Source organism: Quercus robur, chromosome 9, assembly GCF_932294415.1.
Source record: "Quercus robur chromosome 9, dhQueRobu3.1, whole genome shotgun sequence".
NCBI classification, from domain to species: Eukaryota; Viridiplantae; Streptophyta; class Magnoliopsida; order Fagales; family Fagaceae; genus Quercus; species Quercus robur.
Window position 1 is genome coordinate 32,506,691 of NC_065542.1, and position 18,118 is coordinate 32,524,808.

Here is an 18,118-nt window from a genome sequence, read left to right on the forward strand (position 1 = left end):
TATGATTGTGAATTTTATATTTTTTATTTTAAAATGACTAGAATTAATTAGACATAACAACTACGCTGCCACAACTTTAAAAAATTGACATATCATTATTTCGTTAGACACATAGACAACAAATTAACAGATCTTAATGGAGAGACCAATATTTCTCACTTTTAAAACTTTAGAGACTAAAATCGCTCATTTGAAACTTCAGGGACTAATAATACTCAGTAAGTAAACTTTAGGGACCAATAATGTATTTTTACCTTAAATTTAATAAGCGATTTGGGGAAGGGAAAAACAAAAACCACATTTTTTTTTTTCACAAAAAAAACTTTTACTCCAAACCAGGTTGAAAGAATCTCCTGCAATCGATCCTTTGGCAATTCATAAGACCATGTACATGTGGTAATTACATAATTCATTAAATTATTTAAATAAGTAACATGACTATTAAGTAAGTCAAATAACTAAAAGTGTATGTGGATACTCATTTAACTTGCTACATAGTGGTTGGATGAACTTGTGGTTGACATAATCAATGAGTTGAGTTGTCGCTTGGATTTGAAAAGTACAAACAATCATTCTCATTTTTTAGATGTTTTTAGATATGTTTATGTGAAGTAAGTTTATGGTTAGAGGGTGACAAGAATCAAGTTTTAGGGCAAGCAAAGGCTAAGCTTCTTGCCAAATGGATACATAGTCTATCTACCTTTGGTGTCCCCTAATCCCTTTCTTTTTCTTTAATAAATTCTTACTAATAAAACAATTTATTTTGATATCACATTAAATTGCTATGCTATAGAAGGAATTAAACATCTTGTTTTTGTTTTGTTTTGTTTTTTTTTTTTTTTTTTTCGCAAGTAAAACACGCCACTGTAAGATCTTGTATCCTAATCCTAATAATATAATTGTTATTAATACTATTTTGTTAATTCATTGCCAACTAAGTGTTTGAACATGGTGTTTTTTTTTTGGTGGGGGGGGGGGGGGGGGGGGGGGTTGGTTGTGGGAGACAAGCAGAAGCTCTAACTTACTAGATTCATTCAGGCCCTCCTTGTGTTAATTTTCAATTAGGCCTTGCCACCAGATTTATAGCTCAATACACATGAATGTGGCGTCATCATAGTCCATAATTTCATTTTCCCTATTTTGAAAGTTACATATTCCTCAATGAATTTTCCTCATTTCATTTCGCATGAAGAAATAAATTTGGTACCTAATTTCAATTGAAAATAGAGGCAGCAAATATGAAAAATCAACTCCATTTGTTTGATTACATATGGGGAGACATAGTTTCAGAGGCATTATAGACAAGAAAAATATGATAGTGCTTAGTTAAGGCTATCTACTGGTTTATTTCATTTGATTGTTTCATCAAAAGTATGGATTTACATAGTTCATACAAATACATACCAAGTTTGTGTGAGTTACTTGTCACCTTCCTTTTGTCAAGAACCAACCCAAAGGCAGTTTGAAATTCATTTTTTCTCTTTCCGAACATTTTTCAGAAGCTGCTGTACTTCTAGCAACCTAGTCGAAGATATGACTGACTGCCCCTTTCAAATTGATTAGATTTCTGTAATTACTTGGTGCCATCAACAAAGATCTGCTCAAGGAAGCATATATTGTTAGTAAGGATAAATTTCATTACTCAAAACATAGATTACACAAAACGAACTTCAAGTCAATTTTTAAATTAAAGAAAAAAAAAAAGCATTAAAATAAGGAATCTAATGAAATTGATTAAAAAATTCAGAGTGTGGCTTGAATAAAAAGGGAAGACAACTGACCTGCAAAGGATGATCTTTGCTCTTATTACACCATGCAGTATCGAGGATTACAACACCAAATCACGTACTTGCTAATCAACAATATAAGCAGCTCTAGTGTTGATATGTTGCTAGCCATGGCTTCTCAATCACATAACGGCTCCTTGACCAGGAGAATCATTTTCTCTTGAAGAAATTTGAGTACATCTTCTCTTCCTTCCTTTAGAAGCAACTGTCGTAACCTCCCAAATGTCACACCCGATGGTCGAATACCCTTCTCTATCATCTCTTCCAATAAGACACAAGCTTTGGAAACATTCCCCTTCTCACACAATCCATTTATAAGGACTGAAAATGTGTGCATGCTTGGGATAAACCGCTTCAACCTCATATACTTCCACACTTTAAGAGCCATCTCTAGCTCGTCCCTTTCACAAAACATCTTTATCATCATTGTATACGTGTCTGCATCTGGTTCACATACCTTGATCATCCTGCGAAAGATTCTAAATGCCTCATCAGTCTCTCCACGGAGAATCAAGCTGTTTAGAATAATGTTGCAGGTCCTTGAATTCGGTGTAACACCCTTGGAATCCATGTCATTTAAGACCCTATACACATTCTTTAACTTGTTTGTTTTACAGAAAGCACTAATCAAGGCATTATACACTGCCACATCAGGCTTGATTCCATTTCTTTCCATCTCTAAGAATGTATCTACAGCATCTTCAATCCGGTTTTCTATCCCATACGTATGAACCAAAACACTATAAATGAAAGATGTTGGCTTGCATGTCCTAGTATCCATGTTCTTAACAATTCCAAGAGCTTCATCAACTCTCCCTGCCTTGCAAAGGATGTCAACCATAATGCCATAGGTCACTATATCAGGATTGCAACCCATGTCAACCATTTCTCGGAAAATCTCCCTTGCCCTGGGCAGATTTGGAGACTTTCCCCATCCCTCAAGCAATATACTGTAAGTCTTTGGGTCAGGAACAAACCTATCCTTCATACTGTCAAAGATCTCCTGAGCCTTCCTCACATTCCTGGACTTGCACAAAGCACTTAGAAGACCATTGAATGCTGCTAGATTTGGGGTGGTATCATATTTCTCCATGATGTTAAATGTGTAAATTGCCTCCTCCACCTTCTGAGCCCGGGAATACTTTCTCATTATAATGCAAAATGTCTCAACATTAAGCATGCTCTTGTTCCTCATAGAATTCACAAGATCCCACATGATCTGATATTGCCTAATCTTTGCCAGAGACTCAATCATGCTGTGATAAGCCCTGACACTGTGCATGTAATTTCGTTGTTTTCCAGCCCATTCAAAGAATCGATATGCCAACATACCAGCATTCTCGAATCTCTTGAGCACATCCTCAACTACATCTGGAGAAACTCTTATTCCACTTTGGTTAAGAGCAGTATCAAGAGCTAATGCTGGGCGAGATATCATTATTTCACAAATTCTTTTCCTTGGATCTAAAACCTCTGTTGTTAGTTCACTAGAACTGTACATCCTAACAAACATCATCCCTTTAAAAAATAATTTGTTGCGGTGGTTGCAAATTCTAATCATATTGTTGAAGTGAACAGAGAATCACAATTTACCTGACACAGAAGATAAAATAAATCATATTGAATATCACTGTTGAATGACCCTCACCATCTTGGGACATTTTTTTACCATTATGTGCATTACAACAGAATAGAGGAAATATCTTAAATCATTATAGAATAACAAGTTGAGATTTTGATATTGCTAATTATTTGAAGAAAAAGGACTCACATCCCAAACACTAAAATACTCTATTATTATATAGATTGGGAAGCAATCCTACTCTGAAAGAATCATTCTAAACCACATTATTGGTCTCTCAAACAGAAAGAATCATTCTAAACCACTTAAGAGAATAACACGTTCAAGCCAGCAACATATAATTCCCCATCAACTATCAATATCATATGCAAGTTTTGACTAGGCTATTTGGGATGATGAGCTGTGGGAAAAGACACATGGTTAGTATTGATATCTTCAATTCACTATGAACACTATCATAACTCATGTTTTTATTGTGATTGAAAGTTCTCTCTCTCTCTCTCTTTCTCCACAATGTGACAAAACTACTTCCGAAGCAATTGAAAAGTATAACTGATTTAAAATAAGTCTAGCCTCTGCTACAATTGAAGAAGAAATTAATTTCCAATGACACAACAAACAGATTACATTCATTTAAACTTTATAGAAACACGAGCGCAAAGTCAGTTAAGGAAAATGAAAGCTACTTCTTAGCATTATATTCTGGACCTTAAATTTGAATATTCATAAACCAATCAAATTCAGACAAAACAACCACCATGTTTCCATTGTTTGATTTCAGAAAATCAACAGAACAACATAAACAATAGTGTTTAATGCCCAAATATAAATAAATAACAACCAACCCAACACAATCATAAGACGATATACAATAGTAATTCAAAGTTGGTAAATCAACAACCATAACTCGACACAAAAGTAGCTGTGTGGCAGAGAAAGAAAGTAGGGGTTGTCTACATTTTCCATGCAATGCCAACAGACATTTCAAAAAAAAAGGTGTCGGTATGTAGTTAGAATGTTATGAATAAATAATGTGATCCTAAGACTCTAGCTAGCTCCATAACTATAAGTTTACCTAGTACAAAATAGTTGATCCCTTAAATTTATTCCTGTAGTTTACAAAACCCGTTGTAAACTGGAGCTATAAAAAGGGTACAAATATTCTGCAAAAATAATTTTTATACTAGTTCAAATTTTTTTTTTTTTTGGGTTTATGATGGTTCCAAGATATCATTCAGCAATGAAGATAAAATTAAACTCAATTTTCTATCTTTCTTCAAGTTAATTTTGCAATAAAACCAAAGCAATTAGTATTGCTTTGACTGTACAGTTATCACTACAGACCAGCAAAAACATTTTCACAAACACCTATCGTGCATGACTATAAACTATCACAGAAAGTACTAAGTTTCAGATAATTTACCACCCATATAAACAAAAAACATCTTCCCAAATAATATGAATTCAATTTTAACAGCCAAGAAGGAAAACCCAAAAACCACAGCCCAAATGTCATTGAAAAAAATCAACACAGATTACGGATATGACTATGAATATTTATACACACCTCTCTGGCAATGAAACCACGAAATGGGGCAAAGATTTTTCAATTTCGTTCCTTCAAATTCAACCGTGTTGGTGGTGGAAATGGGATGCCACGATATTCCTCTTCGGGGTGTAGACTTTAGTGTCCCTGACTGTCTACTGTCAAGCGTGCGTTTTGGGCACCAAGGATGATGCATCATGTTTCTCACGTGTGAGCTAAAATGACATGTCGTTTTTACCTTTTAATGGTTAAGACCTTTTTTTTTTTTTGGGTGAGAAACAATGGTTGAGACTTTGATGTGGCTGGATTTTTTCATGGAACATTCCTCTCACATGGGCAGATCATACATACAAAATAATAAAGAGTCCGATTAATAGATTGGTTAGGGGGGTATTTGTTGATAAATGATTTTAGAGAAATTTTGATGCAAATTTTATTGAAAATGAAGAAACCTATATATAAAAAAGAAAAAAAAAAGGTGTTGTTGTTGTTGTCGTTATTGTTTTTTTTTTTTTTCCTATAAATTGTTTCTATACAGGTTAAAAACAAGTTGGGTTAGTTGAGTAGGGTCGAGTTGACACGTATTTTCTCACATGATTATTTTTTAAACATATATTTGTCACTTGGTAAGTCATGTAGTAAATTACTTGTTGTAAAATGCATTACTTTGAAATCATCGGATTTTGCTTATCTGCAGTACCTTTTTAACTGGACATGTCCTTTTATTTTAAATATACAATAACAAGTGGTAGTAGGTTTTAATCTCCACATTTTATTTAGTTAATGGGTGACATAACAGCCTCTTATTAAAATAAAAAGAGATTCCAGTTTAAAAAGTATTAGAGGTAAACCAAACCCGAAATCACCACCCATATCAAGAAAGTGCTCAATAAATTGATACTTGTTCAAATAATTATAAATTTATTCAAATGCCAACATTGCTAACCAAAATAAAATAGAACAAACACAAAGGAGTCTAGGCTCTAGTCTACTATTTGAAAATCTAATTAAAACAAACACATTTTTTTACTTCTACATGATATCAAAATCCTAAAACATTAAAAAATAATAATAAATAAAAATTACAAGCCAAACTCAAATTTAATAATGTGAATGTGAACAAGCTTGTAAGCATGACACTAGATTTAACTATGTATAATATTATATTTTCATACGTATGGTTGTCTATAAATATATTTAGGCAAAAAGTGCAAATTATACTCTCTAAGTTTGACTAAAATTCATTTCAATTCTCTAACTTTACTTTCATTTAATTGAATTTTCTAAGTCTCGTTAAAAAATTACCATTGAATTTTTTTTTTCTCACATGAAAAATGTAAGAGCCGATTTTGAAGCCCAAGTCCAACAAGCGAGCGATTCTGGCCCAAAAGACCCTCAACAATGAATTTGTAGAGAGTGGGTCGTAGAACTAGGTCTTGACAGAGTAAACGTAATTGTTAGTAAGCCATGCAACCATTTGAACGTGGGAATACTTCATTAAGTTTCCTGGGATAACAGTTCGTGGGGGCTGTACCCCAAAGTTTCGTTTACAGAATTCCTTTCTTTCTCTCTCTTCCTTTCCTTCCTTTTTGCTCTCCCCCCTCCGATCTCTTGATCATGGGGGTTTTCTTCTCTTATATAGCATCCTTCGAATGATAATGACCCTACACTTGTTGATCATCTAGGCCTCTACTTGAGTGCCTGTCCCATAGGACATCCTCCTCCTTTTCTGTGAGTTGCACTGGCCAAGATAATACCGTTCTCCTGTCCTCTCCACATTAATGCGGCTGGAAAAGTAGCTTTCTTGCATTTAATGCGGCAGTTGTGGTTGCCCCCTGAACGTCTAGCATTTTCCTTTGATTTTGGATGGCCTTTCACCATGTAAAGGGTGTGAATTGGACTCCCGTTTGGTGCGTCCGAGGAGGCACTCCTCCTCGGACGCCCCTTAAACAAGCCCGGCCCAACATGGTTGGCTGGGGGTCCTCTATCCGTGTTTTCGCTTCCTATTATAAATTGAGCTTTGTACGAGTACCATAGCCCACAGTTTATTGGCGAACTTCACCCCCACAATAGCCCCTCAAAATTTCGGCTCTTCCTTCTTGATCCGAGGAGGAGAGGCGGGATTTTGATGCCTACTGGACAGCTCGTTGTGGATTCCTGCTTTACACGTGCGGGGGCGTGCCCTCATGTGCCTCATTAATGCTGTAGGCATTTATTGACCCTGGGGGAAGTAATTGCAGCTTTTGGAGTTTTACGCTCTTTCAATCCAACGGTTGGAGACCGGATCAACGGTGGACAACGTTTCATTTGCTCTAGGCGGGAGTGTGTCTGTCCAACTCCCTCTGAGTATATAAAGTTTTGAAGGCGTTCATTCCTCGCTTTTGACGAACACTCCAGTATTCAGAACATCTTAGAGCCTTCTCCTTCAGCACGTTCTTACCTTCGCCGCCGTTCTCTTGAAGATTCCGTCAAGTTTCTTACCCGTAAGTGCGCGCTTCTTCTTCGTTACTCTTCATTAGACAAACTGCCTTCACGTTGTCTAGGATTAGAGGGGATGGGTAGGCTTGAAAAAATGGTAGACTCTCCGGCCGGTATGGCGGGCTTCAGGGCGAAGTATCGTATTCCACCGGAGGTAGGTTTAGAGTATTGCCACCAGGAGGAAATTTTGTTCAAGAGAAGAACGGGGGAAGTCGCAATTCCAATGATAGCCTTTGTGGAAGGAGGAATGACGATTCCAATGGGGAGAATAACTAGGGACTACCTACGTGGTCATAGATTGGCCCCCCACCAGTGCACCGCGAACCTGTTCCGGATCCTGGGGTGTGCCGACGCCTTAAATGACCAGATGAACCTCGGCCTTTCATGGCACGACGTGGTTCATCTTTATGAATGCCATAAGCTCGGCGACTCATACTACCTAAAGTCCAGGACTGACGAAGTGAGGTTGATATCCTGCCTTCCCAAGTCCAGCAAAGGCTTAAAGGATGACCATCTGATCGTCTCCAGACCATGGCATGACGGCCTTCACTGTCCGACTAGGGCGGGAACGCCAGGTGGGGTGTCATAGAACTAGATTCCGTGGGGAGGACCTTAGTTTTGAGCTCTCCCCCCCCCCCCCCCTTTTTCTTTCTTTCTTTTTTTTTTTCTTTTTATTTTAAACTTGTTGGTTTGGTTGCACGCGTCCTCGGACTAACGTAAACCCTTTAACGGCCTTTGCAGACAAGGAGCGAACATCCCCTCGGCTGAGCTTGGTCAATGTCCCGGCTCTAAATTACCTCCTGAGATCTGAGATTTTCGTAAGCGAGGACGGACAATTACGGTCGGCTCCTTTGATTTTGGACTACGTTCCCCTCACTCGATCCTTGGTAGACCCCGGCCAAGCTATAAGGGCTGGCAGTCCAAGATTGGCACGTATTGACGTATCCATACCGGGGTTCCTTGCTTCAACAGACTTACCTCCTATTCAGCTGCCTCCCTAACGTGCCTTTCCCGCAGTGGTTATCTCGGAGGATGAGGCTGGTTCTTCGCATTCATCCTTAGAGGAACAAATAGACCAGTTCCAATTTACCGAGGAAGGAGAGGTGTCGGCCAGGGTAGTAGAGCTCTCGGACTCCGACGCCGATTTAGACCGTGCCTCAGCGGCTCCTGATACTGGTTTAGTCATCGCACAAGTTGATATCAGCGAAGAAACTGAAGAAGAAGGAATGGACTTGAAGCCAAGGACTGGCCTCAGGGGCCTTTTATCTAACAGGAGCAAAGGGCAGTCCTCTAAAGACGTCTCGAAGGAACAAACTGCCCCTAAGGCTCCTGCTCCTCCTCTTCCTCCCTCGTCGGACGCGGCGCTGCAGCCTATGCCTAACTTAAGGCGAAAAAGGCCTATAGAAGAAACGGAGGAGGGAGAGATTGGCCGTGAAAAGGCCAGGCCCCAGAAGAAGGGCAAGGAGGCGAAAGAGCCCCGAGAGAAGAGGACTACGTCCACTGATACCCGAGATGAGGCAGCCATTCGTAGGGAACAACGAACATGGTCGCCGCGGATCGAATTAGACGGTGCCCCGATCCCCTGGGATGCGACCCTATGGGAATCCCAACGAGAGCAGGCATCATTCTTGGCCGAGGCCCTGCAGCAGCCTTTTCTCTTGCCTCGTGATATGGAGGGGCTCAGAAAGACTCGTCAGCCAGAACTTTTCATGTCATTGAAGAGGGACATGGCCATGGTAAGTGGAATCTTCTATCTCGTCTCTATATTGTGTACCCTATTATCGTCATGTTTTAATAGGGTTTTTATTTACTTCCGAGCGCAGGTCACTCAACAAATTTTTGTTGCGGAGGAATAGGCCAAGAAGGCTCGCGAGGACTTGCATAGGGAGGCTCAGTCCCGCTATGCCGCCGAGAAGGCCGCTGGCGATCTCAAACAGGATTTTGATCGTCAGAATAATGAAATAAAGGAGGTGAAGAAGGCTCATGCGAGCGCGGAAGCCGGCCTCAAGAATGCCGAAAAGCAAGCTGACGATCTGCGCGTAAAGCTCCGCCAATCTGAGGAGAAACTTACGGCGGAGCAGCAGGCGGTTTCAACGCTCAAGGCTGAGCTTGCTAGAACCAAAGAGGAGGCCCGCTTGGCCAGGGAGGCTGCTGAGAAGGCTGTGGCGGCCTCGTATGATCGTGGAGTCCATGATACTGAGGTCAGGCTGGCCGAAGAAGTGGCCATCGTTTGCAGGGAGTACATCACCACGTCCTGGGGTGTGGCCCTGGATCGCGCAGCTGTCCCGGTAGACTCCGATCTCAGGAAGGCTGAGAACATCTTTTTCCCGGAGGACGTGCGTGAAATTCCTGACGAAGTTGCCTCCGCAGAGCCTCTTCCAACAGACTCCTCCCTTCCCGAGGCTGGGGGCAATGAGCAGGCCGCGCAGGACAAGTTACCCGAGGACAACCTTTCCATCAACGAGATCGTCGCACAGGCCAAGGAGGTTGCCCCGGGGACCCAAGCAGCTGATGATCAGCCCACTCCTGCTCAGGGCTCTTAGGAGACTAGTGTAGGATTTATTTGTCTTATCTTTTATATTTTGTTTTGTTTTGCCTTGCTAGTGTTTGTAAACAGAACTGCTTTTGGATTTTAATGATAAAGGTTATTCTCTTTCAAATATTATTGTCTTCTTCTTTTCCCTTTCTTTTTTTTTTTTTTTTGTTTTCATCATGAATGGGTGTCTATTCCATCACTAACTGTTGATAACCGAGCGTAAGCGAATGAATACGTGAATAGAACGATAGTTAATAATTAGGCAAACTGGCTGCGAACCTTATTTTCCCCAAGTCCCTGGTCCGAAGAGCCAGACAGGATTTGGGCCCTATTTAACACTTAGGGAGAATTGTACCGCGGTTAATTTCCCCCAAGTCTGTGGCCGAGGAGCCGTGCAGGACTGGGGTTCTGTTTAACACTTAATAAGAATTGCATCGCGGTTAATTTCCCCCAAGTCTGTGGCCGAGGAACCATACAGGACTTGGGTTCTGTTTAACGCTTGGTAAGAATAGCTTAATTGTTAATTTCCCCCAAGTCTGTGGTCCAGAGAGCCATGCAAGACTTGGGTTCTGTTTAACACTTGGTAAGAATAGCTTAATTGTTAATTTCCCCCAAGTCTGTGGTCCAGAGAGCCATGTAGGACTTGGGTTCTGTTTAACACTTGGTGAGAATCGCTTCGCGGTTAATTTCCCCCAAGTCTGTGGCCGAGGAGCCATGCAGGACTTGAGTTCTGTTTAACACTTAGCGAGAATAGCTTAATTGTTAATTTCTCCCAAGTCTGTGGTCCAGAGAGCCATGCAGGACTTGGGTTCTGTTTAACACTTGGTGAGAATCGCTTCGCAGTTAATTTCCCCCAAGTCTGTGGCCGAGGAGCCATGCAGGACTTGGGTTCTGTTTAACACTTAGCGAGAATCATTTTGCGGTAAATTTTCCAAGTTTGTGGCCGAGAAGCCATGCAGGACTTGGGTTTTGTTTAACTCTTTGTGAGAATAGTATTGCGGTTAATTTCCCCCAAGTCTGTGGCTGAGGAGCCATGCAGGACTTGGGTTCTGTTTAACACTTACGTAAGTAACTGCACAGTAATACGGCATTTAAAAATTATGTCTTTCATTAATAACAGTACCTTTTTAGGTTGTTTACATTCCAAGGGCGTGGCACTACACGTTCATCCAAGTCTTCCAAAAAGTAGGCTCCTATGCCGGTTACAGAAGTGATGCGGTACGGTCCCTCCCAATTTGGTCCGAGTTTTCCCCATGCGGGGTGCCTCGCAGTGCCTAAGACCTTCCTCAGTACTAGATCCCCAGGCGCTAATGGTCTGGACTTCACCTTGGCGTCGTAACCTTGCTTGAGTTTCTGCTGATAGTTAGCTAGGTGGACTATCGCGCCCTCCCTTCTTTCGTCGATGAGGTCCAAGCTCTTCTTCAGAAGTTCGTTATTGGTAGCGGGGCAGAAGGTGGTGGTCCTCTGGGTTGGGAAGTTCACCTCCAGTGGAATGACAGCCTCGGCCCCATAGGTCATTGAGAAAGGGGTTTCCCCTGTGGACCTACGAGGCGTGGTACGGTATGTCCACAAGACATGGGCTAACTCCTCTACCCATCTTCCTTTTGCGTCATCTAGTCTCTTTTTCAGTCCGTTCATTATGGTTTTATTGACGGCTTCCGCTTGTCCATTACTCTGGGGGTAAGCTGGCGTGGAGTACCGGTTAACAATTCCTAGCTCACTGCAGTATCTTTTGAAGGCTTTGCTGTCAAACTGGAGCCCGTTGTCCGACACCAGGGTGTGCGGGGTGCCGAACCTGGTGACTATATTTTTCCATAGAAATTTCTTGACATTGACGTCCCTAATGTTTGCCAGCGCCTCAGCCTCCACCCATTTGGTGAAGTAGTTGGTGCCGACGAGAAGAAATTTTCTGTTCCCTGTTGCCTTGGGGAATGGACCAAGTATATCTAGGCCCCATTGCGCAAATGGCCAGGGACTGGACAATGGGTTTAGCTCTCCACCAGGCTGGTGTATGTTCAGAGCGAATCTCTGGCATTGGTCGCACTTCTTCACATAATCCAGGGCTTCCTTATGCATGCTCGGCCACCAATAACCCAGCGTTAAGGCTTTGTGAGACAAAGACCTACCCCCCGTGTGACTTCCGCAAATTCCTTCGTGCAACTCTTCCAGGATGAGTTCTGCAGCCTCTGGGTGCACACACAGCAAATACGGCCCTGAGAACGAGCGTCTGTAAAGCTTGGAGTCCTCCGACAACCAGAATCGAGTAGCTTTTCTCCTGATTTTGCCAGCCTCAACCTTATCATCTGGCAAGGTGTCATGCTTTAAGTACAGAACGATAGGGTCCATCCAGCTCGGTCCTGCCCTGATGTTATGTATTCCAATCCCATTGGCCTTCTCTGCTAGTGGACGGAGGATCTCTTCTACCAGAATGACTCGAGGTAGGGGTTGAGTCGAGGAGGTAGCCAACGTCGCGAGAGAATCAGCATGAGTGTTCCCACTTCTGGGTACGTGTGTCAAGCGGAAGTGATGAAATTGGGTCTGTAGGTGCTTAACCCGAACTAGATACTCTTGCATTCTTTCATCCTTTGCCTCCATCTCTCCGTTTACCTGCCCCACAATAAGTCTTGAATCTGAGAACATGTCTACGGATTTCCCCCCCAATTTCCGGATCATTCCCATTCCCTCCAATAGCGCCTCATATTCAGCTTCGTTATTCGTGGCTGAAAACCCGAGTCTCAATGACTTCTCTATAGTTATCCCTTCAGGTGAGAGCAGGACAAGTCCTAACCCTGAGCCCCTTTGGTTCGCTGCGCCATCGACGTGCGCTTTCCACCAAGTGCTTTCATGCTGGGAGACTGTGCTGATCATCTTCTCATCAGCCCCTAGTGATCCCGCCACGTTTTGTTCCTCTAGCGTGGGCTCCGCAAACTCTGCTATTAGGTCGGCAAGGACTTGACCCTTTACAGCAGTACGAGGCATGTACCTAATATCGAAAGCGCCCAGGATCGTTCCCCACTTTGCAATTCTGCTTGTGTAATCGGCGCTGCGTAGGACAGACTTTATGGGGAGTTGTGTTAGCACCACCACAGTGTGTGCTTGAAAGTAGTGCGGAAGCTTTCGCGTAGCCTGCACGACAGCCAAGATAGCCTTTTCGAGGGGAAGATAACGGGTTTCTGCCTCTTGTAGTGATTTACTAACGTAATAGACTGGTCGCTGTGTGCCGTTGTCTTCTCGGATTAGCACCAAGCTCACCGCATGCAGGGCTACCGCAATGTAGGCAAACAAAACCTCGTTGGCATCTGGACTGGACATAATTGGTGGTCGGGCGAGGTACTCCTTTAATTATTGGAAAGCTACAGCGCAGTCTTCATTCCACTCAAATCCCTTCCACTTGTGTAATAGGAGAAAAAATGGCCTGCATCTGTCTGCTGAACGTGAGATGAAACGGTTTAAAGCAGCTATCATGCCAGTAAGCTTCTGGACCTCTTTAGGGTTCCGAGGAGGCCGCAAGCTACGGATGGCTCTTATCTGGTCAGGGTTAACCTCTATGCCTCTGTGAGTCACCATATAACCTAAGAATTTTCCTGATCCCACTCCAAACGAACACTTGGCTGCGTTCAGTCGTAGCTTATACTTTCTCAGTATTTGAAAAACATTGCCGAGGTCTTCAAGATGGTCTGGAACTACTTTGCTTTTAACCACCATGTCGTCTATGTACACTTCAACGCTTTTACCCATCTGCTGTTCAAACATCTTGGTCATCATCCTTTGATAGGTTGACCCGGCATTTTTTAGGCCAAAGGGCATCACCTTATAATGATAATTTCCAACTGGGGTGACAAAAGCCGTCTTCTCCTGGTCTCCGGCAGCCAAGGGTATCTGATGGTAGCCCTGAAAGGCGTCTAGAAAACTCATCCTTGGGTGTCCGACAGTTGAATCTACCAGCCGGTCTATCCTGGGCATTGGGAAGGGATCCTTTGGACACGCCTTGTTTAGGTCTGTGAAGTCTATGCAGACCCGCCATTTCCCGCTCTTTTTCTTCACCACTACCGTGTTGACTACCTACTCAGGATAGAAGACCTCTTTGATAGCCCCAGCTTTCTTCAGTCTTGCGACCTCTTCTCTCACGGCGTCGGCGTGTTCTTTCGATGGTTGTCGAGGAGCCTGTCGCTTAGGGGTTATAGCCGGATTCACATTAAGGTGATGGCAGATGAAATCCGGGTCGACCCCGGGGGCCTCATAGGGGTCCCAAGCAAACACGTCTATATTCTGTCAGAGGAAAGCTGTCAGTGCTGACTTCTCTTGGGGCGGCAATTCCGAACCAATTTGAAAAAATCTCTCAGGGTCAGATCCGACCAGTACTTTCTCCAACTCCTCACAGTTCACCTTCGTGGCTGGCCCTCCACTGCCTGCAGTTGGGACCGTAGTCATTAATTGCTATAAGCCGTTCTCGGTCGAAGTGGCAGTTATGCAATCCTGCTGTCGCAAGATTGCCGACACCATGCATTGCCTAGCTATTCCCTGGTTCCCTATTATCTCTTTGATCTGACCTCCTGACGGATATTTCACCTTTTGGTGCAAGGTTGACGACACAGCCCCTAGTGCATGAAGCCATGGCCGGGCCACGATAGCTGTGTAAGGGGAGTATGCATCTACGACGATGAAGTTCACTTCTACTACATCTGAGTCTGTTTGCACAGGCAACCTAATCATGCCTCTCGGGATGACGACCTTTCGGTCAAAGCTAACCAGGGGGGAATCGTATGGCGACAGGTCTTCCTGCTTCAAGTTCAGTCCCTTATACAAATCAAGGTACATTATCTCCGCGGCGCTGCCTTGATCAACTAACACCATTTTCACGCCATAACCTCCTATTCTGAGCGTAACAACTAAGGCATCGTCGTGGGGTTGGATAGTTCCTTGTTTGTCTTCCTCCGTGAACCCGATTAATGGCGTGGCGCTTATTCTAGCTCTCTTGGATTCCCTGTCGTCTGGCTTAGTTGGGAAACTGCTCACTGACATTACCCTGAAGGGGACAGAGCCTGTTCTTCCAGGTGCGGCGAGAATGACATTAATTGTGCCAATGGGTGGCCTCAACGTACTTTATCTGGTTTCATTGTTTGACGGTTCTTGCTATCCTTCAGGGTGATGTAGCAGATGTCTCAGCTTCCCTTCTCGGATGAGTCGGTCTAAATAGTTCTTCAAGTTCCTGCAATCATCAGTAGTGTGACCTGACTCCTGATGGTACGCGCAATACAGGTTCTGATTACGCTTCAAAGGGTCGCCAGCCATCTTGTTCGGCCACTGAAAGAAAGGCTCATACTTCACATTCTCTAGGATTTTGTGAAGAGGTTCTCGGAACACAGCATGGACTGCCTGAGCCCCAGTAGATCCGGACTGCTCTACATAGTCCCTTCTCGGCCTATTACTGTTGTTAAATCGTTCCGACCTGAAGTCCCTCCTCTCCTGAGGGACGACCTTCGCTTTACCCTTCCCTATCTGCTGGTCCTCCTCGACCCTTTTGTACTTGTCAATTCGGTCCATGAGTTGGCGCACGCTGGTGACTGGCTTTCCAGTGAGGGACTTTCTCAAGCCATGTTCTGTCGGCAAGCCCCTTTTGAACGTACTGATGGCGACGTCATCATATTTCCCTTCGATCTCGTTATACATTTCCCAGTATCTATCCGAGTAGGCCTTCAGCGTCTCTCCTTCCCGCATGGACAAGGATAGGAGGGAATCGAGGGGCCGAGGGACTCTAGTGCTGGTGATGAAACGGGAACCAAAAGCCTGCGTCAGCTGTTTAAAGGAATCTATGGAATTCGGCTGGAGGGAATCGAACCATCTCATCACCATGGGTCCCAAGCTAGATGGGAATATCCTACACATTAACGCCTCATCCCTGGTGTGGACGGCCATCCTCTGATTGAATTGGCTCACATGCTCCACTGGGTCGGTCCGACCATTGTATATAGCAAACGTTGGTTGATGGAACCGCCGAGGAAGCACTGCCCTCTCTATTCTACGTGTAAACGGCGACTGGGAGATGCGATCCAGGGCCTTACTCATGGCATCGTTGGCCAGGCCTTGGTAAGATGGGCTTTTGTGGCGGCGTTTACGAGGCCTCTCTTCCTCATAGGAAAAGGTCTCGCTCGGAGGGGTTCTTGATCTTCGCCGATATTCGTTATCCTCATCACTGCTAGAGCCCAGCCGGGCGAAGGACGTTTCTGCTGTGCTCGGCGCAGCTTTTTCTTCAAATCATCAATCTCTTTTCGTAAAGCCTTTTGATCGTTTTGCTCATGGGATGCATGATCCTTCCCCTTTGAACGGCTTTTACTCGTGTAAGAGGTGTTTACGCTTCCCTCTCGTTGGTTATCTTGGTCGTTCCCTCGTTCGACATTTAAAAAATTGTCCTGCCGTTGAGAATCTGCACGTCCGGTTTGGCGCGGGCCTGATCCTTCCATTTCTTACTGTTCACTTGTCAAGACACAAATTCTTCCCACAGACGGCGCCAATTGTAAGAGCCGATTTTGAAGCCCAAGCCCAACAAGCGAGCGATTCTGGCCCAAAAAACCCTCAACAATGAATTTGTAGAGAGTGGGTCGTAGAACTAGGTCTTGATAGAGTAAACGTAATTGTTAGTAAGCCATGCAACCATTTGAACGTGGGAATACTTCATTAAGTTTCCTGGGATAACAGTTCGTGGGGGCTGTACCCCAAAGTTTCGTTTACAGAATTCCTTTCTTTCTCTCTCTTCCTTTCCTTCCTTTTTGCTCTCCCCCCTCCGATCCCTTGATCATGGGGGTTTTCTTCTCTTATATAGCATCCTTCGAATGATAATGACCCTACACTTGTTGATCATCTAGGCCTCTACTTGAGTGCCTGTCCCATAGGACATCCTCCTCCTTTTCTGTGAGTTGCACTGGCCAAGATAATACTGTTCTCCTGTCCTCTCCACATTAATGCGGCTGGAAAAGTAGCTTCCTTGCATTTAATGCTGCAGTTGTGGTTGCCCCCTAAACGTCTAGCATTTTCCTTTGATTTTGGATGGCCTTTCACCATGTAAAGGGTGTGAATTGGACTCCCGTTTGGTGCGTCCGAGGAGGAGTGCCTCCTTGGACGCCCCTTAAACAAGCCCGGCCCAACATGGTTGGGCTGGGGGTCCTCTGTCCGTGTTTTTGCTTCCTATTATGGTTGGGCTTTGTACGAGTACCATAGCCCACAGTTTACTGGCGAACTTCACCCCCACAAAAAACATCTATAAAATTAATAAAAATATTTTATAGATTTTTTATGTACGAATTTTTTATTCAATTTTTTTCATTAGTTAATTGTATGCTTAATTGCAATTTTTTTAAACAAAATGGGATAAAATGCCTGAATTGAATACATTTGAAACTTAGAAGATTCAATTGAAATAAAGTAAAGTTAGATGACTAAAATGAATTTCAGTCAAACTTAGAGGATGTAGTTTCCATTTTATCCATATATTTATATAGACTTAAGATTGTGTTATATAAGTTTGTAAATAGCTTCATGTAATATCAAATTATTATTTGTAATTTATTGATAATATAAACAATATATTCATAGCAGAAGTTCATGGATTTGTAAAGGGGTAAAACAATTTTGTCATGTTTTTACTATATATAGGAAAAGAATAAATGAATTAAGTAACTCGTGAACAATTCAAGCTTATTCAATAATAAAATGAACTAGGCATAAAAATATAATCTTGTTCGGTAATAAACTCGAGCATGGCTCATGTTCAAAATACAATAAAATGAATAAGTCTGAACTTTTAATACTCGACTCATATTCAAACTAGTTTTATATTACACTAAAAAACCTTAAGGGTTAAGTGTTTTATAATTAATGAGTTACCTATAAAATGAACTAGGCATAAACATGTAACCTTGTTTGGTAATAAACTTGAGCTTGGCTCGTGTTCAAAATAAAATTAAATAAACAAGTCCTAACTTTTAATACTCATCTCGCATACAACCTAGTTTTATATTACACTCAAAAAACCTTAGGGGTTAAGTGTTGCATTAACAAGTTACCTATAAAATAGTAAAACATAAGAGTTAAAGCGTTGGATAAAACTTAGGGGCCGTTTAGTATGGCATTTTATGCAACAGTTTTCAGTTTGTAAATAACATTATATGTATTTCCACACAATTTTTCACTCA

The 18,118-nt window shown here is 42.7% G+C and overlaps 1 protein-coding gene across 1 annotated transcript; it reads right to left on the minus strand.

The window, feature by feature from the left end:
- Positions 1-1,237: 1,237 nt before the first annotated feature.
- On the minus strand, positions 1,238-5,135 carry LOC126701263 (pentatricopeptide repeat-containing protein At1g77360, mitochondrial). The gene is made up of 3 exons (XM_050399382.1): positions 4,937-5,135; positions 1,782-3,380; positions 1,238-1,597 (listed from the first exon to the last, which is right to left on the minus strand). The coding sequence occupies exon 2, from the start codon at positions 3,346-3,348 to the stop codon at positions 1,906-1,908; it is 1,443 nt and encodes a 480-aa protein (XP_050255339.1). The 5' UTR covers positions 3,349-3,380; positions 4,937-5,135; the 3' UTR covers positions 1,238-1,597; positions 1,782-1,905.
- Between the last annotated feature and the right edge of the window lie 12,983 nt (positions 5,136-18,118).